This window comes from Dipodomys spectabilis, unplaced genomic scaffold (genome assembly GCF_019054845.1).
Source record: "Dipodomys spectabilis isolate Male_0828 unplaced genomic scaffold, ASM1905484v1 ptg000234l, whole genome shotgun sequence".
In the NCBI taxonomy this organism is placed as follows: domain Eukaryota; kingdom Metazoa; phylum Chordata; class Mammalia; order Rodentia; family Heteromyidae; genus Dipodomys; species Dipodomys spectabilis.
The window spans coordinates 19,990,651-20,015,031 of record NW_024870911.1 but is presented as its reverse complement, the minus strand read 5'-3'; the positions used below and the strand labels follow the sequence as shown (position 1 = coordinate 20,015,031).

General features: G+C 45.6%; 1 protein-coding gene across 1 annotated transcript in view; it reads left to right on the top strand.

Moving 5' to 3' along the window:
• The window catches only part of Nckap1l (NCK associated protein 1 like), a 56,621-nt gene extending 39,655 nt beyond the window's left edge, over positions 1–16,966 (top strand). The window contains exons 23-31 of the mRNA XM_042698730.1: positions 1,606–1,703; positions 1,837–1,930; positions 2,550–2,632; positions 3,134–3,214; positions 6,578–6,671; positions 8,315–8,431; positions 8,752–8,861; positions 11,163–11,252; positions 16,355–16,966. Of these exons, the coding sequence (XP_042554664.1) occupies positions 1,606–1,703; positions 1,837–1,930; positions 2,550–2,632; positions 3,134–3,214; positions 6,578–6,671; positions 8,315–8,431; positions 8,752–8,861; positions 11,163–11,252; positions 16,355–16,486 (899 nt within the window). The 3' untranslated portion in view covers positions 16,487–16,966. The remainder of the gene's footprint in view (positions 1–1,605; positions 1,704–1,836; positions 1,931–2,549; positions 2,633–3,133; positions 3,215–6,577; positions 6,672–8,314; positions 8,432–8,751; positions 8,862–11,162; positions 11,253–16,354) is intronic.
• Positions 16,967–24,381: the final 7,415 nt, after the last annotated feature.

Below are 24,381 nucleotides of genomic sequence, written 5' to 3'. Positions count from 1 at the left end.
TTCACAAAGGGCAAGAACAGGCTAGAATATAAGAGATAAGGCATTAGAAAAGGCTAGATTTAGAGGAATAAAAAATTTAGAGCAAAAGACTAAAAAAGAGCTGAGACTCAGGGGCTATGTGTTGCTTATGAAAAAAGAAGAAGAAAGAGAGAACCCAAGAAGGGGAAGCTGGGACAATGAGCCATTAAATAAAGGTTAAGAGAGGGCCATAGAAAAAGCCAGCCCCTAATAAGAAAAGAGTAGTCTGTGTTGAGAGAACCATAAGTAGTAGGGAGGCACAGTGCTGGGTTTGTGGACATTTCTCTAATTTGATTAAATGACCTTGGCCACGCATCTAACAACTCTTGTTTATATCCTATACCTCAGATTTAATATGTGTCACAGTTGAATATCTTATGCTTCTCTCTCTCTGGTCTCAGTACTGGGGCTTGAACTCAGGGTCTGGGTGCTGTCTCTTAGCTGTTTGTTTTTTTTCTCAAGGCTGGCACTCTACCACTTGAGCTGTACCTCTACTCCTGGCTTTCTGCTGGTGAATTGGAGAGTAGAGTCTCATGAACTTTCTTGCCTGGGCTAGTTTCAATCTGTGATCCTCTCAGATCTCAGTCTCCCAAGTAGCAAAGATTACAGTTATTCTTTTTTTTTTTTTCGGTTGGTTGTGGGGCTTGAACTCTGGGCCTGGACGATGACCCTCAGCTCTTCAGCTCAAGGCTAGAGCTCTACCACTTGAGCCACAGCACCACTTCTGGTTTTCTGAGTGGTTTACTGGAGATAAGCGTCCCACGGAGGGCTGGGAAGGTGGCTCAGTGGTAGAGCGCTTGCCTTGCATGCATGAGGCCCTGGCTTCAATTCCTCAGCACCACATAAGCAGAAAAAGCCCGAAGTAGTGCTGTGGCTCAAGTGGTAGAGCACTAGCCTTGAGCTGAAGAGCTTAAGGACAAGGACAGTGCCCAGGCCCAGAATTTAGGACCTTTGACCGACACACACACACACACACACACACACACACACACACACACACACACACACACACACACACACAAGAGTCTCAGAGACTTTCCTGCCCAGGCTGGCTTTGAACCATGATCTTCAGATCTCAGCTTCCTGAGTAGCTAGGATTACAGGCGTGAGCCACCGGCACCTGGTTTTCAAATGTATCTTTATAGCTTTCTAAAGTTTTTATAATGTAGTTTCTTGTTATATCTACTTGGAGGATTTCACTAGAGATATTGATTTCTTCATTTTACAGAGAATTAAATAGGCTCAGAGAGATTCAGGGACTAGTTTGAGCCCTGTATCTAATAGAGTGAGGAGTGCTAATACAGTCAATAGTGAAACCTAGGAACTGAAAGAAGGGCCTGGGAAGTCCAGATTCCTACAAGAAATCAAACAAATAATCATTGTTTGTGGTAAGTCATGGTGTGAGTGCCAATGGCAGGAGGGCAGATTGTCTTGTTGGTAGACCTGTTACCTGAATGTAGGATTGCAGGCCATTTTTTTTTCCTCCTTGATTTCTTACTTCCTTTCCTTGCTGGATGACATTTTAAATATTCAAATGACCCAATAGCTGTTTGTATAAGTGTTCCAGTGTCTCTGAAATTATTCCAGAGATGCGGGCGTTGGCTGAACTCCTTGGCCCTTACGGCATGAAGTTCCTGAGTGAAAACCTGATGTGGCACGTGACTTCTCAGATTGTGGAGCTGAAGGTACAGTGGAAGCCTAGTATCCAGGGAGAGGCCTTCCCTGGGGAGGAGAGGAAGGTGATGGGGACTGAGGGAGAGATGGAGTGTTGTTCTTTTCTTGTTCTTTTTGGTGTGTCTGTGTGTTCCTGAGCTGCAGAAGCTGGTGGTGGAAAACATGGATGTACTTGTTCAGATCAGATCCAACTTTAGCAAGCCAGATATGATGGCATCTCTGCTACCCCAGCTGACAGGTAATACCTTCTCCTGCATCAAAAAGGAACCATGGGAACAGCCTCGTGAATGACAGGGGATTTCAGGGATTTGGGAGTCAGGCCGGGTCGGGTATGAAGCATCTTTATTGTCCTATGGTCTCATTCTCTCTCTCTCTCTCTCTCTCTCTCTCTCTCTGGGCCTTGTACTTACCCTTAGTATTTCTTTTTTTTTTTTTGGGTCTGGTCGTGGGGCCTGAACTCTGGGCCTGGGCGCTGTCCCTCAGCTCTTCAGCTCGAGGCTAGTGAGCGCTCTACCACTTGAGCCACAGCACCACTTCTGGCTTTTTTTCCTTTTTGCTTATGTGGTGCTTAGGAATCGAACCCAGGGCCTCATGTGTGCAAGGCAAATGCTCTACCACTGAGCCACCTTCCCAGACCTCACCCTTAGTATTTCTAAGACTGGTGCTCTACCACTTGAGGCCCAGCTCTACTTCTGACTTTTTGCTGGTTAATTAAAGAGTCCCATGAATTTGTCTGCCCAGGCTGGTTTTGAACCAGCATCCTCAGATCTCAGCCTGCTGAGTAGTTAGGATTACAGGTGTAAGCCACCAACACTCGGCTCTTAGTTCTCTTGTTTAACAAATGTCTTTCCTCTCAGGAGCTGAAAATGTACTGAAGCGCATGACCATCATTGGAGTGATCCTCAGTTTTAGGGCCATGGTCCAAGAAGGACTTCGAGAGGTGAGAAGGAGTAGAATTGGCAAGGATTCCCACTGTCCCTATGGGTAGGCTTTGCATCAGAAGTAGAGGGAAGATTGGGAAACAGTGAGGAGAAGCAGATGAATAGGAAGAGGTCCTATGGAGAGGTCAGTTGAGGGACTTGGAGGCATCAGAAGACAGTGGTTTTTTTTATTTATTTATTTTTTATTTTGGTGCAGGTCCTGGGTTTGAACTTAGGACCTGGGCAATATCCCTGGACTTTTTTTTCTCGCTCTCTCAAGGCTAGTGTTCTATCATTTGTGCCACAGCTATACTTTTGGCTTGTTAGTGGTTAAATTGGAGATAAGACTCTCACTGACTTTCCAGCCCTTCAAACTATAATCTTCAGATCTCAGCCTCTTGAGTACCTAGGATTATAGGCATGAGCCACCAGTGCCGGGCTCCTTTACTTTGTTTCTTTCTACTTGTTTTTGGAGGTGTTGGATGATGTCCTGTGGACTCAAACATTTTCTCTCTTTCCAGGTTTTCTCCTCTCACTGCCCATTTCTTATGGGCCCCATTGAGTGCCTGAAGGAGTTTGTCACTCCAGACACAGACATGAAGGTATGGGGTACAAGGTGGAATCAGGTTAGGAGATTTGTTGTGGAAAATGTATGTCACTGGAACCACGTAAGGGAGACAGAACTCTGAAAAACTCTGCAGGAAGCTGGGTGCCTGGTGGCTCACTTCTGTAATCCTAAAACATGTAATCCCAGAAGGCTAAATTATGAGGATTGAGGTTTGAAATCAACCCGAGCAGACAAGTTTGAAAGACTCTTATTAACCAGCAAAAAAAAAAATCTGTAACTGAAGGTGTGGCTCAAGTGGTAAAGTGCTAGTGCAAGTGCTAGTCAGAAGCTGAGTGGGGCTGTCTCATGCATGAGTGTGTCTCATGCATGTAATCCTAGCCACTCAGGAGGCTGAAATCTGAGGTTTGCAGTTTGGAGCCAGCCCAGGCAGAAAAGTCCATGAGACTCTTATCTTCAATAAACTACTCGGAAAAAGCCAGAAGTGGTGCTGTGGCTCAAGTGGTAGAGTGCCAGCCTTGAGCACAAAGAGGCTCAGGAACAAGCACCTAGGCTCTGAGTTCAAGCACCAAGACCTGCAAAAAAAAAAATAGAGACAGAAAAAGAAAGGAAGCTGGGAAGCCATAGAGAGTACAAAGAAAAGTCGGGAGCCCTGTGAGGCTTGAGAAAACATTCCTGGATTACAAGGGTTGAGATCTAGAGTAGACTCTGTAAGCTTTCACCCAAAATGAGCACTCAGTACAATAGATGCCAAGTTCTGTGCAAATAGGTCCCCTATTTATAAGATTTGTTCCTTCTATTCCTATCCACTGCCTTCCCACGTTCCTTTCTTTTCCTTATTTTTCCTCAAACTTTCTGGTCCCCTGTGTCTGTGTCGCCTGTCTTGGGCTCCCTTGCTACAGAAGAGGGATTAAGGGTAAAGGGCTTCTATGGGCAACCTGGGTTGATTGTCCATGCCCCCACGTTTTTGTATGTGTGTGGCAATTCTGGGCTGGATCTCAGGACCTGAGCACTACCCCTATGCTTTTTTGCTCAAGGCTGACACTCTAGTACTTGAGCCATATCTCTACTTCCAGCTTTGTGCTTGTTAACTGGAGATTAGAGCCCCATGGAGTTTTCTGCCCAGGTTGACTTAGGACTAACATCCTCAAATCTCAGCTTCTGGAGTAGCTAGGATTTGCAGGCGTGAGCCGCTTGGCACCTGGCCTGCCTTTCTCCACACTTCTATATACACATTTGAGTCAGCCTGTCTTTTAATCATCTGGAGCAAGCAAGCATGTTATAGGAAATGTAGCCAAAGCATGGAGATAAGATCCTGCCAGTGATGGGCAGGCGACTTCTCTTATGACTGATTCCTTTAAAGGAGAGAGGTCTCGATGCTAGGGACTGGTGAGAAGGAAGAATTAAAGTTAGCTGTTAAGAAGCACCTCCCTCCTTACCCTGGGAATAAAAGAGGTTTGAAGTTCCCCCCTCTATCTGCCTGAAACCATCTGAAAATGAGATAATCAGGAGGCCTTGAGGGGCTGTGCTGGTTGGCTGCCCTCTTGAATGGTCTTTGACTTGATGCTGAGCCTGCGTTTCTGACTGCTGCTGCTGTTGAGGCTGAGTGCTCCAGCCTGTCAGGAGCTTGTCTAGCTGACATCTCTTGGACAGCTCCAGTCTTTAGGCTCTGCTTGCCTGTGAAAGTAAGCAGGTGGGGGTAGAGAAAAGGTAGGGATGGCCTGTACTTTTGAGATTCTATTATTGCCTTAGAGGCCTGAGAAAATTAGAAGAATGTCGAGCACTGGTTGGTCACGCCTGTAATCCTAGCTGTGAAGGAGGCTGAGATCTGAGGATCAAGGTTCAAAGCCAGCCTAGGCAGCAAAGTCCATGAAGTTCTTATTTCCAATTGACTACCAAAAGGCCAGAAGTAGAGCTGCAGCTTAGATGGTAGAGTGCCAATCCTGAGAAAGCACTAACAGTGCCCAGGCCCTGAGTTCAAGCCTCTAGGACTCGCACATACAAAAAAAAATAGATTACAGGGGTTGGAGACAGGTTAGATGGTACAGTGCCAGCCAATGAGCGAAAGTGTCAGATATGGAGTGCAAGTCCCTGTCTCAGACAAAAAAAAAGGAATAAAAGAGAAAAAAAATAAATTCAGAGAGAAATTGACATCTTTTCAAACATCTCTTTCTATTCTGACCATGACACTGCAGGTCAGGTCCTGGTCCTGGTTCTTGATCTGCTTCACCAAAGGTGGAGCAAACAGAATCATCTGGTTCAGAGGGGATTTGAATCTTGAAGGGCAGGGAAGAAGGTGGATAAGGTTTGGCTTCTGTTTCAGTATCATGGGCAAATATGTATGGGTGTGGTAGTGTCTGTGGGATTCTCTGAGTAGGATGTGCTACTTAGTTGTCCAGTATTGGGACAATTGTCCTTGTTTTCGCTGATCATTTTAGTGTGTGTGTGTGCACGTGTGTGTGCATGTGCATGTGTATGCCAGTCCTGGAGCTTCAACTCAAGGCCTGAGCAGTGTCCCCTTAGCTTTTTGCTCAAGGCTGGCACTCTACCAGTTGAGCCACAGCACCACTTCTGGCTCTTTGGTGCTTAATTGGAGATAAGAGTCTTATGCACTTTTCTGCCCAGGCTGACTTGGAACCTTGATCCTCAGATCTCAGCTTCCTGTGTAGCTAGGATTACAGACATGAACGACCAGTGCCTGGCTATCCCCAGTTTCACATATGAGAAAACTGAAGCTTAAAGTGGTTATGTAACTTTTAGCTAAAGTTATATATTTAATAAGGGATGTTGTTAGGATTTGAAGCCAGATCTGTCTCACTTCAATGCTACCTTTTCCCTTTACTAGGCCATGGTATTAAAACAATTAGAATCTTTTTGATGAAATAAGACTTCTGTCTTGCTTCTTCTCTGAAAAGTTAGCTGATATCAGGTGCTAGGTGTGTTCAGGGCTTGGTTGGTGGGACTAGAGATGTGTTTAGGTTGAAGTAATCAAGGGAAGCCAGCACAAAGAGGAGATTTGAATTAAGCTTGAGGAATAAGTAGCAGGGAGCAAAGTACTCTAGAGAGAGGCAAGGGTATGAGCTTAACTATGAGAACAAAGAAAAGAAAGAAAAAGGATCTTGGAGACAGTGACTTCGTGGACTGAATTCAACATTTAGGGAAATAAGACTGAAACTAAACTTTTATTATAGAGGATAACGAATACCAAGCTAAATAATTTTCCTCCCTTGCAGGTTAAGGAGAATCTGTGAAAGAAATATCTAGTAAATAAGGGTAACATACTGAAAGTTTCAAATCTATGATTCAGGAATCCTAGCTACTTGTAGCTTCTGCCAACCAATTCTCTCCTGGGATTTTCCTCCAATCTTTTTTTTTCTTCTTCTTCTTCTTTTTCTACCAGGTGACCCTGAGTGTCTTTGAGCTGGCCTCTGCTGCAGGGGTGGGCTGTGACATTGACCCATCCCTGGTGGCTGCCATTGCCAATTTGAAAGCTGGTAAGATGGGGGAAGAGGATAAGGGAAGACTTGTGCCCTATTTTGGGGTGGGAAAATGTTATGTCAAAAAAGGCTTGACTTGAGATTGTGATCCAGAGGATATAACTGGGAAATAAGGAAAGACCTAAACTGTATATCCTAACATCTAGAACATAATCATAGAGGTGATTTAAGTTCCTCTTCAAGTTCCAGTCAACTCATCTACCAGTTGGTTAAAAGCTGTCTTAACCAGGCTCATACCTGTAATCCTAGCAATTCAGCCAGGCATGACTCTCGTCTCTAATTAACCAGCAAAAAGATGGAAGGGGAGGTAGTAGAGCACCAGTCTTGAGCCAAAAAGCTAAGGGACATTGCCCAGGCCCTGAGTTCAAATGGCACTACTAGCATAAAAAACAAACAGACACCCAGAAAAACAGAAAGTATTTCTGGCCAGGTGCTGTTGGCTCAGGCCTGTAATCCTAGCTACCTAGGAGACTGAGATCTGAGGAGCAAGGTTCAAAGTCAGCTGGGGCAAAAAAGTTGGTGAGATTTTTTTAAAATCTCTGATTAGCTACCAATCCAGAAGTAGAGGTATGGTTCAAGTGGTAGAGTTCTGGCCCAGAGCAAAAAAGCTCAGGCCTGGTCCAAGTGGTAGAGCGCTGACCTAGAAAAAAGAAGCTCAGGCCTTGAGTTCAAGCCCTAGGACTGGCCAAAAACAAACAAACAAAAAGTATTCCTGAGTGAGACGCTGTTGCTCACCAGATATACAAGGGAACTTACCTGGTTGGGGAAATAAGATTAATGCAAATGAATCAATGAGAGAGCAAGATAGTATATGATTTCACGCTAAGTTGTATAGTATAGTATCTAAGTTCCCTAGAATGATCCTGTGCTCCTCCCTCCCACATAACACTTTGACACTCTCCGATCCTTCTCCAGGCTCAACTTGTCTCTTCTAAGTTCCCTTACACATTTCTCCTCATTAGCATATTCATACTTATACATATCCAAAAGATGATAGAACTCAGTGGCTGGTTAAAACCTTCAGAATTGCCAGATTCACGTTTTTTTTTTTCTCCCTACTTGGTTAGTGAGAAGTCTTTCAATCCTTTTCACCTCTCCATTCCTTTGGGCAGTTGACAGGTGTCCTAGGACTGTACATCGACAGAGGTCTTGGCTAGGAGTTTTGCCCTCCAGGACTCAGGTGCTCAATATAAATGTATGCTAGTCCTGCCTCCTCCAGAAATAAGAACTTGTTATAGTGCTTGATAAAGCATTTTATCATTTAGTAATAATTCTGCAGAATAAGACTCCTGCAGAAGGTAATTCCTGTTCATCAGCCTCTTCCTCCTCCTCCTCCTCCTCCTCCTCTTCCTTGTTACTATTATTATTATTTTACTGCACCAGTACTTGGGCTTGAATTTAGGGCCTTAAAAATCACACTTTTTTTTTTTGCTTAAGGCTGGTGCTCTACCACTCCTCCACTTCTAGCCTTTTTATGCTTAATTGGAAATAAGGGTCTCCTGGACCTTTCTGCCTGGGCTGACTTTGGAATGGAATTTTCAGCTCTCAGTCTCCCGAGTAGCTAGGATTACAGGCAGGAGCCACTGCTAACCAGCTGACCTTCCCTCATTTTCCCCCTTTTCCTGTTTCCCTCTCCCCAGACAGCTCCTCTCCTGAAGAAGAGTATAAGGTGGCCTGTCTGCTGTTAATCTTTGTTGCTGTTTCCCTCCCACTCCTTGCTACTGACCCTTCTTCCTTCTACAACATTGAGAAGGATGGTAAGAAAGGAGCAGGACTGACAGACCAGTGTTCTTTCAGCATCTCCTGGGGTGGTGGTGTGGGGGGGGAATGGGTTAATGACACCTGGAACTTGTGATTCACCCATAAATTTTGTTTCTAAAAAACCACTTGAGAATGAGCTACAAGTAAAATTCAATTCCAGTAAAATGTCATAGGAATATTCTTCTTCTAATCTTTTAGTGTTTAAATAGGGGTGGCCCAGACTGAAAAAAAAATTAATTACTAAGTGGGATCAGCCTACAGTGTCCCCCTTGGTCATTTCCTGAATCTCTTCACCTCTCTCTTTATAATAACCTAGGTTACAACAACAACATCCACTGCTTAACTAAAGCCATCATCCAGGTGTCAGCTGCCCTCTTCACACTGTATAACAAGAACATTGAAACTCACCTAAAGGAATTTCTGGTGGTGAGTGGTTCTAGATGTATAAGTGATAGAAGATTGCAAAGGGCTGGAATTAGTTTGACTTAAATCCTTTTTAAGTCAATGAGCTTTGGAGTCTAACCTCCCACCTAATTCATTCAGTAAACAGTGAGAGGCTACTTTGTGGAAAGGCAGGAGCTTATTCTAAATTCCCTGACAGCTGGTGTTTGAGTCTCTGCTGAAATGCTTGGAAAGATCACTGGACAAAGAAATGAGAAAAATCTGACAGGTGCCGGGGCTCATACCTATAATCCTAGCTACTCAGGAAGCTGGGATCTGAGGAGCGATGTTCAAAGCCAGCCCAGGCAGGAGTCTTAAACAGCAAAAAAGCTGGACGTGGAAGTGTAACTTAAGTGGTAGAGCACTAGCTTTGCACAAAAAAGCTCAGGAACAGCATCCAAGCCCTGAGTTCAAGCCCTATTCTGGCACGGGGGAGGGGAGGAGGTGGGGAGGAGAAGGGGGGAAGAGAGAAACAGACAGAGAGAGGCAGAGAAAGAGAGGGAGAGAGAGAGGTAGGGAGGGAGGGAAAGAGGGAGGGAGAGAGAGAAGAAAAAAGAAAAATCTGAGTTTTGCCACTATGAACCTGTATGATCTCTGGAGAGTCAAACTTGGAGCCTCAGTTTTCTCACTTATAAATGAGGGAGATTAAACTTAATTCATGATTCATCATTTTGGTGTGCATCAGAATGTACTGGAGAGCTTGTTAAAATAGACTCCTGATCTTTACCCCAGACCTGCTGAATTAGAATCCATGTTTCTGACTTAGCCTCCACAGTATCAGCTGTACATTAAAGTTAAAGAGACACTGAATTTTATAATCTATAAGGACCTTTGCTGGGCACTGGTGGCTCATATCTGTAATCCTAGCTACTCAGGAGGCTGAGATCTGAGGATCGAGGTTCGAAGCCAACTCGGGCAGAGAAGTCCCCCTTGAGACTCTTATCTCCAATTAACCACTCAAAACCCAGAAGTGGTGCTGTGGCTCAAAGTGGTGGTGTACTGGCCTTGAGCAGAAGAGCTCAGGGCCAGTGCCCAGATACCTAGTTCAAACCCCACAACCACCAAAAAAAAAAAAAAAAAAAAAAAAAAAATGCATATTTCCAACTCTATGCTGAGTCAATGACTAGTTTTCAAACTTTCTGGTAAATCAGAATCTCTTGGGGGAATTAATATTGGTTTGCATTTCCAACAAGTTCCCAGTTAATGATGCTCTTTGTATCTTGGGATCTTAGCTTTAAGGACTGGAGTTTACAGTCAGCTAGCCAGCCCATTTCACTGTAGAATATGTCAGTTTGTTTGAAAAAATGGTTTAAAAATGGTTTTTAGCTGAAGTTTGACTCCCTGTAACTATCACCATTGATCTTAGTCTTGCCTCTGGAAAAACATAGAACAAAAAATATATCCTTCCATAGTTGAAAGAGGCCATAGAGTTTTCATTCTAAATCCTCCATAGAGCAATCCTGACAATACACTTCTGACACAGGGTCTATTGCCCAGTGCCTGCTCAGCAATAGGGACCAGATTCCTTTGTAAAGATGGTTCTCATTTTCCTCCCTCCAGAAAGGAATAGTAGATTACATTGTTCTTTCAGATGTTATATCCTGATTCTATCAGGGATAGTATTGTTGCTGTAGGTTGGTGAAAAGTATCTATTGGCTCTGAATAGCTTAAACATTAAAGAAGCCTCATACCAGATCTCTAAGATGGTGTGAGAAGAGACATTTTACTCCTTTCCCTTTAAGCTCATTTGTTTGCTAAATGCAGGTAACCTGGGCCTGGAATATGACTCACATTTCTCTCTTTGATCTGTTGGGGGCCTGGAGGTGAATGGAGATGACAGCCACTTGGGAGTTGACAGGAGGAGAATACCAAGAGCACTGTGTCTGAATCAGAGGCCCAGCTCTGGCTCTAAGTGGAGTGAGGAGTCAGCTGTAAACAGCTTATGACAGGGGTGCCTGGAGGCTGCCTAGGAAAAAAGAGATTAATCTCCTGGCACACAGTATCACCAGCCTTTGTTCTAGTTTTTGTTTTTTTTCCCCTACCCCTTGTGACCTGGGCAGAATCTCGTCTTCACTGGCAGGCCAGTTGGAACCAGGCTGGTTTGTAGGCTATGTATGCGTCTGAAACCTACGGGACTTGCCACTTTGTCACCCTGGGAGTCTTCACAAGTGAACCGCTGAGCACTTCTTAACTCCTCCTTAATCTTTTCTTAACTTTCTGTAGCCTGAGGCTGTCCTATTCTGACCTCCATAAAAATCTGCTTCTTTATAAATGCTTCCCTTACAGGTGGCCTCTGTCAGCCTTTTGCAGCTGGGCCAGGAGACTGACAAGCTTAAGACCAGAAATCGGGAATCCATTTCTCTGCTCATGCGCCTGGTATGTATCTTGTTTAAGCTGGTCTGGGAAAGAGAGGAGAGGAGAGCAGGAGACTCCTTTTTAGGGTCTTTGGGTCTCTGCCATCATCATCACTTAAAAGTATTAACTAGGGACTTAATTCTGCCTCACCTTCTGTCCTTCCCTTTTGCCGAACATTTTAGATGTTTCTAAAGAAAACATTTAGACTTGTTCTAGAATCCCAGAGTAGAGTGTTTAATGCTTTGCAGGACTTCTCTGAAGGATGGGAAGGGGACAGCTGTGTCCTTATTTGTGATTGCTGTCCAGCATGCATTTGGTTTTACTTGACAGCTATATTTCTTATCTTTAAAGGTACTCTGAAGAGAGTACTGGACAGCATGGAGTATATCTGGAAAGGCTTGGAGGCGGGGCTCCCAAGAGGGAAGTGATTTTAGCTATAGGGAACAGAGGCTGGTAGGTCAAGAATTAAGCAGTTTCTGAGATCTCTCCTCTTTGCTTCCCAACCTATGGGCTTGTCTCTGCTTTGGCAGAAAGTTCCGGGAATTCTGACGCAGCTGACTTTTAAACCTTTTCCCCATCATGATCCTGTTTCCTTCTTCACTGGCTTACTCACTCCTGATCTGAGCCTGAGTCTTCAGGTTGGGACCACATTTAGATGTGGACAGAAGATGCTCCTGCCCTGGGCTCATTTTGGAGGTTCTCTTCTTGCAGTCCTCTGGTTTAGAGTCAAGGATATGCCCACCGGGAGCCTGTGCCCTACCTCAATACCGCATTACTAGATATTGGAGGTCCTACTATTCTCCTGCCACCTGCCACAATTCTCACCAGGCCACTTTTGCAGGCCCGGTGTGGAACTTCTTCCCCAAGTCCATTCTACAAAGACAGATCAGTGTCAGAGGATGTGTGACTGGAGTTTAGATGTGCAAGCAGGGAAATCCATATGTGCATACAAAACCCCTCAAAGTAGGAGTGAGATGAGAAGGGGTCAGAGCTAAAGCTAGTTTCCTCTTTCATCTTCTTTTGGTGCTGATCTATGAGTCGTCTAAGAATTCTTAATTTAGACCCAAGTTTCTATGAAATTACAAAGGTTTGTGGTGAAGGATGAAAGATAGAACCTTATGGTTTAATCTCTCTCTCTTTCATTCTCTCTCTCTCTTAAGTCACATGAGATATAGACCTCCATTTTTATTCTTGGCCTTGGGCCCAGAAATGTTAGACTCCGTAACATGTTGGGATTCCTTCCAGGTCCCCCTTCTAATAAATATTCTGGCCTGATTGGTATCTATGGCTCAGTTTCTCGAGCTAGAAAATGACCTGGGCTGATTAAGGATTAAGATAGAGGAGAGGCTGAGTGTCGGTGCTTACATGAGGTCTGAGGATCACAGTTGAAAGCCATCTTGGGCACTAAAGTCTGTGAGACTCTTATCTCCTATTAATGACCAAAAATATTATCTTCAACTAACTACCACCAATGTCTGGAAGTGGAGCTGTGGCTCAAGTAGTAGAGTGCTACGCTAGAGCACAAAAGCTCAGGGACAGTGCCCAGTACCTGCAAAAAAAGAAAAAGAAAAAAAAGAAGAGATGGAGGAGAGGATGAGACATAGTATGGATATATGCCTGTTTGTATGTGTATAGATGTGTGGAGGAGTTATGTGATGAGGGGCTTGGGGGCTGAGTATAGAGAATAGAAGGAGGGCAGATGCCAGAAGTGGGCCAGGTGGAGAACAAGGTTTGGACCAGCGTTTTATAATTATATAAAGGGGAAAGGGTGACTTTTTATTGTTTTTTGAGAGAGAGAAGAGATTACTCCGTAGCCAAGGCTGAACTCAACCTCATTATCCTCCCGCCTCAGCCTTCCTAGTGCTGGGATTACAGGTGCATGCACCACTATACCATGTTTCTTTATCCACATAGGTGGACAAAGAGTGGTGGAGTGGTTAGAATTAATGAGACAGTATGTATGAAAGTGCCTGGTTTACTTGATCTTAGCCAAACAGTAGATGTAGTAGTACCCATTGTCTATCTATCCTTTTTCTGGATGATTTAGACATTGCCTTCCTTTTCTTCCTTCCTTCCTTCCTTCCTTCCTTCCTTCCTTCCTTCCTTCCTTCCTTCCTTCCTTCCTTTCTTTCTTTCTTTCTTTCTTTCTTTCTTTCTTTCTTTCTTTCTTTCTTTCTTTCTTTCTTTCTTTCTTTCTTTTCTTTGCCTTGCCTTCCTTCCTTTCTCTCTCGTTCCTCCCTTCCTCTCTCTCTCTCCCTCTCCCTCCCTCCCTCTCCTCTCTTCTGCCTTTTCTGCACACATTGGGGCTTGAACTCAAGGACAGGGCTCTTGCTTAGCTTTTTCTCTCAAGGCTAGTGCTCTACCACTTGAGCCACACCTGTACTTGTGACTTTTTGCTAGTTTATTGGAAATAAGAGTCTCACGGACTTTCCTACCCTGGTCCGTTTTGAACCATAGATCCTCAGATTTCAGCCCCTGAGTAGCTAGTTTACAGGCAAAGGACCCCCACCCCAGGCCCCCACTTTCCAGTGTCCAGCTACCATTTAGGCAACTTTTACCTCTGGTAATTTTTTTTTTTTTGGTCGGTCGTGGGACCTGAACTCCGGGCCTGGGTTCTGTCCCTCAGCTCTTCAGCTCAAGGCTGGTGCTCTACCACTTGATCCACAACGCCACTTCTGGCTTTTTCTGCTTATGTGGTACTGAGGAATTGAACCCAGGGCCTCATGCATGCAAGGCAAGCACTTTACCACTGAGCCACCTTCCCAGCCCACCTCAGGTAATTTGAACTGCCATTCAACTCCAGTCCCTCTGCCTTGACTGCCACCCCAACCTCAGCTGTAAGGTATGAGAAAGTATCTGCCCTTAGGGCTTTAAGTAGGCCTGCAGAGGTAGAAGCAGAGGTAGGAGGTGAAGATTAGAGGGACTAGCTGCTACAAAGCAATTTAAATGCAAATATTTTCACACAGAAATTGGAAATGGCTGGAGGGGAAGAAGCTGTATTCTGAGTTAAAAGTCTATTTGTCTAGCCCTAAATTCTGGCCGGCACTTATCTCCCTGGGGTTGGGTGGGGGAGTCTTCCTATCTTTTCTGTCAAGCCTAGGCAGTGTCAATTGCAATGTTGCCAACCTGTTCCTGGCATGAGTTTCCTAGGAGAGTTGGCTCTCTCAGAGGACCATGCACTCTTCTCTTTTTCTTTTTTTGTGCGGTGCTGGTATTAGAATTTGAACTCACTTGTTACTTTTTTTTTTCTTTCAAGGCTGGCACTACACCACTTGAGCCACATCTCCATTTCCAGCTTTTTGATAGTTAATTGGAAATAAGAGTCTCATGGAGTTTCCTGCTCTTTCCTGCCTGGACTGGCTTTGAACCAGAATCCTCATATCTCAGCTTCCTGAGTAGCTAAGATTACAGGCGTGAGCCATTGGCACCTGGCAGGGTAGTGCACACTTTGATATGAGAGTCATACTTGATCCTGACACTTAGTCCAGTACTTCCAATTTATTGGTGAGGAACCTTAGGAAAAGAGAGGAGAGATGAGATACAACTCAAGGTCTCTAAGTTATACGAGTAGATTTGGAACCAGAACCTAAGTTGTTCCCCCTGCCCCCTCCTCCTCCACCATCATTACCTCCTCCTCCTCCTCCTTCTTTGCCAGTCCTGGGACTTGAACTCAGGGCCTGGGCTCTGTTCCTTAGCTTTTATGCTCAAGACTAGCACTCTACTACTTGAGCCACAGATATACTTCCAGTGTTTTTCTGATTAATTGGAGTCTCACAGATTTGTCTGCTTAGACTAACATCCAACCTCAGTCCTCAGATCTCAGCCTCCTGAGTAGCAATGATTACAGAAATGAGCCATGGGCACCTGGCCTCAGAACCTAAGGTTTTTGGCCTCTACTCCAGTATCATTTCTATTACCATAAACTTCTGCCAGTTAGGAGTCCTTGAGACTTGGTGGGGAAAAGGAAATCAGGGCTGTGGGTCCTTCCTGAAATCATCCCTCATTTCCCTGAACCTGCATGTAGAGGAGCTGTGAGTAAAGAGGCTTGGGGGCTGAGCAAGGAGCTTTGTCACCAAAGCTTAGCTTTAGGTTTGCTGGCAGATTTCCTTTCTTTCCAGGCTGCAGTATCTGCTCCTCTGAGGCCAATGTGTGTATTGAATGTGCATGTATTTGAGAACAGCAAAATATTACTAGTGTAAAACTTGAAGGGACTTCAGAGAGAGACATAACAAAAACATGTTCAAGTAGGTAGGATCGATTCTCTTTCCTTAGTGGATTTTTCCAACTTGAAATACCTGACATTACTGTGGAAGCTATCTATGGGAATGCTCAGAGGATGTAATTACTCTTTCCCTCTGGAACAGTTTTTGTCCTGTAACCTTTTGGGGTGAGATACTGAAGGACAGGAAATACACCCTGCTTCTTTCTCAGATATGGAGATTACCCTCCCCCCACTCCCCGCCCTGTACTGGTTTATGCTGCTTTGTCCTCTTCACATCCCTACTCTTAGTCTTACTAAGGCATCCTGATTTCTCTTCCTGCTTGGCTGTGGGAGCTGCTGGGTTTACCATAGAACACAAGCTTCTAATTAAACTAATTAATCATGCCTGCTCCTTTATGTAGCATCCTTACTGTTCCCCAAGTGTTGTACTGAGAGAGGGAGGAGCTGGAGGCCCAGTGCAAGAGGGCTCTTGTGGATTCCAGACCTCTCTTCCTTGGCCTGCAGTGGTGATTGTTTCTCTGGCTGCAGAGCTGTGTAATTAGCTCATCTCTCCATCTTTACCTACATCTGTGCTTCACTCTCATGTATGATTTAGTATCCAGAGCAGGAGAGAATTGGGTTGCCTGGCTGTTAGAACAGTGGTGTTATTATTATCTATATTCTATTTCTACTTCTGTGTCCTTCATACTAGCTTTGACAAAGTGGATAGGGTCCATTGTCATTGTCTTCTAGGAGCCACATCAGGGGAAGGAGGGAGTGAGAACTGGGACTTGGGAGCCCTGAGCACTCATTATACTTTCTAAGGGCTGGAGAGAGCCCAGGAACTGCATGAAGAGGAGCTGAGTTATCACAGATTTGTGTCCTACTGGAACTTCTCATCTCTTGGTGCTGTCTGTTCCAGGTGGTGGAGGAATCATCCTTCCTGACCCTTGACATGCTGGAGTCCTGTTTTCCTTATGTCCTGCTTCGAAATGCCTATAGGGAGGTATCTCGGGCCTTCTACCTGAACCGGGTGCCGGCCATTCCCCACTGAAGGGCCCACCTTGGACCTACCTACCTAGACCTACGCCTGAATGGAAGCTCTGGTCATTTTCCTCAAAGGGGATGGGGGTGGGGTGGGACACTAAGGAGAGGGAGAAGGAGAGAGGGAGAAGGAGGGAGGGAGAGAGGGAGAGAGAGAGACAGACAGAGAGGGGGGGGGGGAAGGGAGAGGGAGAGGGAAAGGGAGGAGCCAGGAGCTATAGCTGATGAACAGTTATATGGTAGCACAATCCAGGGCTGAGAAAGGGTAGAGAAGTAGGGAAGGCTGGGGGCATGGAGGATAGTTCATGGATGGGCCACATGTGTGAATTTTTACCATGAAAAAAACTGAGTGACCTATAAACGTATTTCTCTGGTGACTAGAGCTTGAGCTCTGATAGGCATGGGTCTCTCCGACCTTCATCACTATTCTAGGATAATGCTGGCGGGCAGAGATGATCAATCATCATATTAAACCATAATGAGCTTATAATCCTCCCTCTGGAGCTGCTATTGTCTCCTGCACATTCATTAGGACGATTATCTCCTCTCTTCCTTTTCCAAATGTGTTCAGCAAACATTCAGCCTGCTTCTACTGCAGAAAACCTGCAAAAGGACCCCTCTTCTCCTTTATGGGGCTCATCTGGTACCTCCAACTTGACTACACTTCCCACAGGGGCAGGGAGGAAGTGCCCACTGTAGAGTTTAACTGTCCACCTGTTCTCCTGCCCTGTGTGGGTAATGAGTGTGTTCAATGAGTGTGTGCTCTCACTTGCCTGCCTTTTTGTTGCTTGTGTCTGTCCTAGGGCTTGAACTCAGGGTCTGGGTGCTGCCCCTGAGCTTTTTTGCTCAAGGCTAGTGCTCTCCCACTTGAGCCACAGTTCTAGTTCTGGCTTTTTGCTGGTTAATTGGAGATAAGAGTCTCCAAGACTTTCCTGCTTGCATTGGCTTTGAACCAAGATCCTCAGATTGCAGCCTCCTGAGTAGCTGGGATTATAGGCACAAACTAGCAATGCCAACTCCCTTCTCTTTGAGCAAAGTGGCAGTCTAGAGCAATCCTAGTGACGTGGCCCAGATTCATATGGACTTTCCCTCCTACCATATTTAGGGGTACACTTCTCTCCTATTTGGAGGGAGTATTTTAACCCCCAATTCCCTTGTCAGCCTGAGTACAGCTGTTGCTCCAGGCAGGGATTTCTCTGGTAGATCTTAAATTTCACAAACCTCATTAGGTTGTAGGGCCCTGGGAGTAGGTGTCCTTGAGGGAGTACAAGCTGTTTCAACTTAGCCCTTTTCTGCACTAATTAGAATTTCAAGTGTCACAGAGCCTGGGGCATTGAGATAGCACTAAACTAGGTTTAGTTAACTCTGTGGCAGGAAACAGTGGTCCCATCCGTCACTCTTCTCTCCACAGCCAGGGTGGACCAGAGCAACAGATTATGTGTGTCATAGGTTCAAAGTGGTCAGAATGGGCAAATATAATTAGCTAGTTGATTAATTAAGGTCAGGTCTGTACTTTCATGATGAAAAGGAAGTCATTCTTGGCTTTCTGCAAAACCATCCGGTCCTCATTAAACTAATTTGATAGCTGTTTGGGTGGGTTTTTCTCCCCCCTCCCTCTCTCTCTGTATTTTTCCAGACCTTGGATTAGTTAATACTTTCTTGACTTGGCACCCGTAATCAACACACGTTTTCTTCTTAGCAACAACTGTCTGGATAGAAGCAACAGTGAATCTGGCTTCATGCTTCAGCTAATCGTCCTTCCTAGCTATGGAAAGGACATGACGTTCTAAGGAGTGATTCAGTGTCAGGCCTCCTGAGACCAAAGCTTGCTAGTGCATTCGATCAGGAAGAGAAGGCTCAGAAGGATCTGATCAGCGACCCACCACTCTTTCTTTCTCTTAAGCCAGTGTCTTGTTGAAATAGCTCAGGCTGGCCTTCAGTGGACAATCCTCTTGCCTCAGTCTCCTGAGTGCTGGAATAAGAAATGTGTACCACTACACTCAGCTGATCCTACACCCTTGTTTCTTCTGCTTGGTTCTACTTCTTCCATATGTGTGGGGAACTACTCACATTCACCCTCCCAGCACATAAGACAAGTTATGCAGGGGACAGAGTGATAGACATATTCTTTTCTTATAGTTTATTTGGTTTGAGATGAAGTCTTCGGTTGCCTAGGCTGGTCTCGAACTCATGAGTTAAAAAGTGATCCTCTTGCCCTAGCATTCTGGATAGTTGGAGCTACAAGCATGAACCATCATGTCTGACTGATAACCTTTATTGAGATATTTAAGGAATAATACAGAAAGATTTATAATTTTCAGTTTCCATCAATGGAAGCATCTCACAGAACCATAGTACACGATCACAAGTAGGAGAGAGGCATTGATATAATCCACTGATCTTCAGATGTCCCAGTTTTACTGATTCTCGTCTCACTGCTCATGCGTTTTTAGCTATGTGCAGGTTTGTAGATTTATGTATGTTATCACCACACTCAAGAGACAGAGCAGTTACATTGTCACAGGGACCCCATACCCAAGTCTCTCCTCCAAGCCCCTTCTCCTAAATGTTGTGACTTGATATAATGTGTTTTCATAAACATGTAATCATACACACACATTTACCTGCCACCACTTATACTTTTCCAAAATGTTATTTCCAATATTTTAACAGTAATTCTGTAAGATAGCCTGGGAAAGCCTTTTTATTTCAGGTTAGGAAACCAGCTCAGTGACATTAATTAAATGAGTTAATGAAAATCACATGGTTAGCAGGAAAACTAGAACTAGGATCCAAGTGGATGATCACGCCTAGATTTTCTACTTGACTGGGAAAGAAAAAGACTATTTTTTTTTTTTTGCCGGTGGGAGGGGGCAGGGGGGATTGCTGGTACTGGAGCTTGAACTCAGGGCCTAGTGGTCTTGATTCACTTTTTGTTCAAGGTTGGTACTCTACCACTTGACCCTCATATCCACTTCTGGCTTTTTGCTGGTTAATTGGAGTTAAGACTCTCATGGACTTTTCTGCCCAGGTTAGCTTCAAATCTTGATCTTAAGATCTCAGCCTCCTGAGTAGCTAGGACTATAGGTATGAGTCGCCTCTGTCTGACGAGACTGCCTATTTATAAAGGAAGAGATGATGAGGGTTCAGACGGCTTTTACCACTTAGAACAGAAGGTGGACATAGAGAGAATGGACAGATGAGATAACAAGGGCCCATCTGTACTTCCAGTGACTTCACCTCCTGGTCAAGGACGCAAGACTTCTTGCAGCCTGGACATAATCAGTTATGAACTGTTTTGCACTCAGACTCCCCCATCTTCGTTTAGTGCCCCTCCCCTCTCAAACAAACAAACAACCTTAGGAAGCTGGACACACACACACACACACAGAGCAACACCTCAATCTCAACAGGCTCCCCTATACCTGGAATCCTACTTCTGCAGCTCTCCCATCTCCTGAAGCTCCATAGTCTTCATAAATGGGCCCCTTCACCCGGCACCGGTGGCTTACACCTCTAAGCCTTGCTACTCAGGAGGCTGAGATCTGAGGATCACCATTCAAAGCCAGCCTGGGCAGGAAAGTCCATGAGACACTTATCTCCAGTTAACCACCAGAAAACCAGAAGTGGTGCTGTGGCTCAAGTGGTAGAGCACTAGCCTTGAGTTGAAGAGCTCAGGGACAGTGCCCAGACCTAGAGTTCAAGCCCCACGAACAACAACAAAAAGAAACAAAACAAAAAACAAAACCTGAGGAATGAGTAACTGGAGAAATTGTGACCCTGATTGCTTTGTCTTGTTGGCAGAGAATAGGTTCTAGCCTCAGCATTTTCATTAGTGCAGTGTTTTCATTAAAGTCTCCATTAGCTCACTTGCAGCAGTGAGATGGAATTATCCCTCCCACCAGGCCGGGGAGAGATGCTTGCCAAGACACTATTTCCCTTGGTCAGTAGAAAGACACTGCCTCTTCTGCTATGATGTTTCACCCAGTGGGAAAGTGATGTTTCACCCAAGGCAGCCTCAAGGCTTTGTTAAGGTGTGTGTGTGGGGGGAGGGGGGACCTAATCCTTCTCAGCATATAGCCTTGTGGGAAAGGAACAATTCCAATTTGAGCTCTAGGACCTAGGAGGGAGGCAAAGCGGTCCCAGCTAGACACAGACTTCTAAAGCTGAACAGTTCTCATGCCTGCCTCTGTTCTTCTCTAACAAAGTTTGACTTGGAGACACAGCCTAGCACATGGCTGAAATGTACTCACGTTGTTGGGGGAAGAATGTTCTTCCCATCCTCCTCCCCCTAAGGCCTCCTGCTTCTCCTGAGTACCTGTCATCAAAAGGAGATGAAGATGAGTTCCCCCTCAGCCCCCACACCTCACTGGGTTGTCAAGTGTTCTCCCTCCCACCTGAACAGGAAGCAGGAACAGCAGGGCCAGGTTGCAGGTTGGGGAAGGCAGAAGTTAACTTGAGCTGAGTTTGCAGCCTCAGAGAGATTGAGGAGCAGGCTTTTCTCTTGTCACTTTGGAAGGAGAGGATTGTGGGGCTGCCCCTTTAAATAGCATTCCCGTAGGAGGCAGATCACATCTATCTGTCACCTGCTGCCAAAGCATCATTTTGGGGGGGGGCTCTATCAAACTTGGAGCTTGTTGGAAGAGATCATGGGGTTAAGGGAATGAGGAGGCAGGGATTCAAAGAGGGGGCAGAGGCAGTTCAGATATGAAAAGGAGAGGAATAAGGTTGGACAGAAGGAACCTGGGGAAGGTGGAGGTGGAGAACCAGAGAGGAAAAGAGAGAAGAATGGCTGTCTTTCCAGTCTGTGAATGGAACAAATATATCCCTCTCTTATCTCTTTAGAGGTTGGGTAAAGCAGAAATAGGAATGGATTGCAACAAGAGGAATGAGGTTGAGGTTTGTCTCTAGGACTGGCGACTAAAGGAAGTGAAAAAGCCACAGAATGGAAAATGCACTAGAAGGGACGTGGCTGTGGCTTTGTGGCTGACTGTGGAGGATTATATTTGTGTGTGTGTGTGTGTGTGTGTGTGTGTGTGTACACATTGGGCCTTGAATTTTTCCTTAGCTTTTTTGCTTAAGGTTGGTGCTCTATCACTTGAGCTATATCTCCACTTCCTGAATTTTGGGTTAACTGGAGATAAAGAGTCTCATATATTTTTCTGGATTTGAACTGCCATCCTTAGAGCTCAGCCTTCTGAGTAGCCAGGGTTATAGGAGAGAGCCACTGGCATCTGGCAAGGGACTGTTTTTTCCTGGGCTTAGTTTTCCCACTTGCTAACTGGCTGCAATTATCAGTTAGATGGCCTCCAAAGTCTCTTTTATAGATTATCCTTTTCTTAAAAATGGGTCAGGAGGATTGCATGTGTCATTGTGTTGACAAATGTTGAGAAATCCTCCTGGAAGTATGTCTCTTAGCTTTTCCCTACTTCTCCCAATTTAAATACCTATCTGAATTGGGAAATTCCTTAGCTCAAATCCTAGTTTTCTAATTAGACCTCTTTAAACTGATAATTCCAATTTCTTTCTTTCTTTCTTTCTTTTGTTGTTAGTCATGGGGCCTGAACTCTGGACCTAGGTGCTGTCCCTGAGCTCTTCAGCTCAAGGCAAATGCTCTACCTCTTGAGCCACAGCACCACTTCTGGTTTTCTGGTTGTTAATTGGAGACAAGAGTCTCACAGACTTTCCTGCTGGCTTTGAACCATGATCCTCAGATCTCAGTCTCTTAAGTAGCTAGGATTACAGGTGTGAGCCACTGGTGCCTGGCCCAATTTGTGATTTTTTTTGTACTTTCCAGCCCAAATGATAAGTACTTTCCTTCTCCAATTGATAAGGAAAGCATTGCTCCCAATTTTTTTGTAACTGATCTCTCTCTCCATATAGATAGAGATGTCTCTATATGTATATCTGTATCTCTGTATGTATATATATATGTATATAGATATCTCTATCCATCTTTATGGATATATATGGATATGGATATATATCTACATAAATATTGATATATCCATATGTATGTAGGTTTTAAGTAGTTGTACAAAGGGGCTTCAGCAAATCATTTTATAAGTGTAACACATCTTAATCAATGTCACCCCTTCCATTGTTTTCTCCCATCACTTCCGAATTTTGAGAACTGCATTGTGTATGAATGTGAGCAGGGTTTCAGGTGCAGTTATTTCTGGGTTGGGACTGCCCCTCTGGCTAAGAAGGGACAGTCATGTGTGCTGAAATTAGATGGACAATGGGGAAAGTCCTGATGTTTTTTCTATTTTTTTTTCTCCATCGTTGACTGCTATATTTGTCTGCCTGTACTTCCCAGGAGCTGCTTCAGCTGACATATCTGCCAGATCTGAAGCCCTGACCTAAGCTGGCAATTCCTTTACACTGGGAATCTCTCAGCTGTGACAGTCCATCCTCTTTTCCAACTGACCACTTCCCTTCTATTTTCCCTTCCTTTATTTGGGGGAAGGGATAATAATTAGAATAATTACTCTAATTAGAATAATTTCTCCTGCTCCCCTTTTCTTCCAACCTCTAAACTTCTCTTCTTTATTTGTTTGTATGTCTACCTCTCTCTGTCTCTGAGACAGAGTCTTGCTATGTAGCCAAGCTGGTCTCCAACTTGAAATCTTCCTGTCTCTATACCTCTTGAGTGCTGGGATTACAGACATGTGCCATCTCTGAAGAATTCTTGCAATGAAAATTCACATTCTGAGTTCCTGGATTAGTGTCTGGGCTTAAATCTGGTAGTTAGTGAGCCCATCTCCATTTTTATTTGCATATATGCTTCCCGAATGGAGAACAAAGAAATAGTAGTTATTCCTGGGGGTCCTAGGTAGAGCCTGAGCTAGAAGAGGTTTCCTCCTGTCTGGCATTCAAATTCTAGCCCCTCATTCCACAAATGTGGAAGTAGCCACTATGTGCTGTGCTGGGCCTTTAGCCTTTAGACTGCTTTCTCCGAAGACAGAACAAGAGGAACCGAACTGGAACAGCTGCAGGCTGGGTGGAAGAGAGCTATCAGGAATGATTTCCTGGGTGCAGTTACTGGATAGTGAGAAAAGAAGTAGGGCGGTCTGCACCGAAGAGCTTTAAACTTGAAATACCCACGGGCCAATCGGGTGTCTAGAGGCACCCTAGCCTTCTAGGGTAGGCCTTGTTGATGGAGACTGGTGTGTGGGGGTGGGGTGCGGTGGGGCAGTGTGTGTGTGTGTGTGGGGGGGGGGGATCGGAGCTTGAAAATGCCTGCACAAACTTCCAGCGGACCCCTTTCAAGTCAGGATCACCAGTGGGTTTTGGTCTGGCTGGGATCACAGGGACGATGCTCTGGGAGTGGGAGACGTAACGACTCTTCCCCCTCCCGCCCACTCGGGGACCCACACCGCCTGCCAGGCACACGTGGATGCCTGAGCCTAGGCACCTATACAGAAACTCCAAACACACACCGAAGGAACCCAGGCAGCCCCCCTGCCCCGCTCCCCCCACCTCAAGCCCCACGGAGTCCCGCCCGCCTCCTGCGCTGGCACTTGCAGTAAACACGCACTCATCCCTCCCCGCTTCCCCTGCGCCCCGCACCCCCACCCGCCCGCCCGCCCGCGCGCGCGCAGGGGGGCGCACACGGCCATCCCCGAGGGTCCGTGGGCGCCGGGCAGCGCGCGCTCGCCCTTGGGGCGCTCCCCGTCCGAGGGTGCCCCCCACTCGGCTTCCAATCGTTCCCGTGGGGCGGGGAGGAGTGGCTGCGCCGAGTGAGAGACAGTCAAGCGGGGCGCGGCGGGGGGGGGGGGGGGAGCGGGCAGGCCGAGGAGAGGGGAGGGGAGGGGAGGGGAGGGGAGGGGAGGGGGGAGCCCGGCCGGCGGCGGCGGCGGCGGCAGCGGCGGCGGCGGAGGAGGAGGAGAGCGAGGCGCGGAG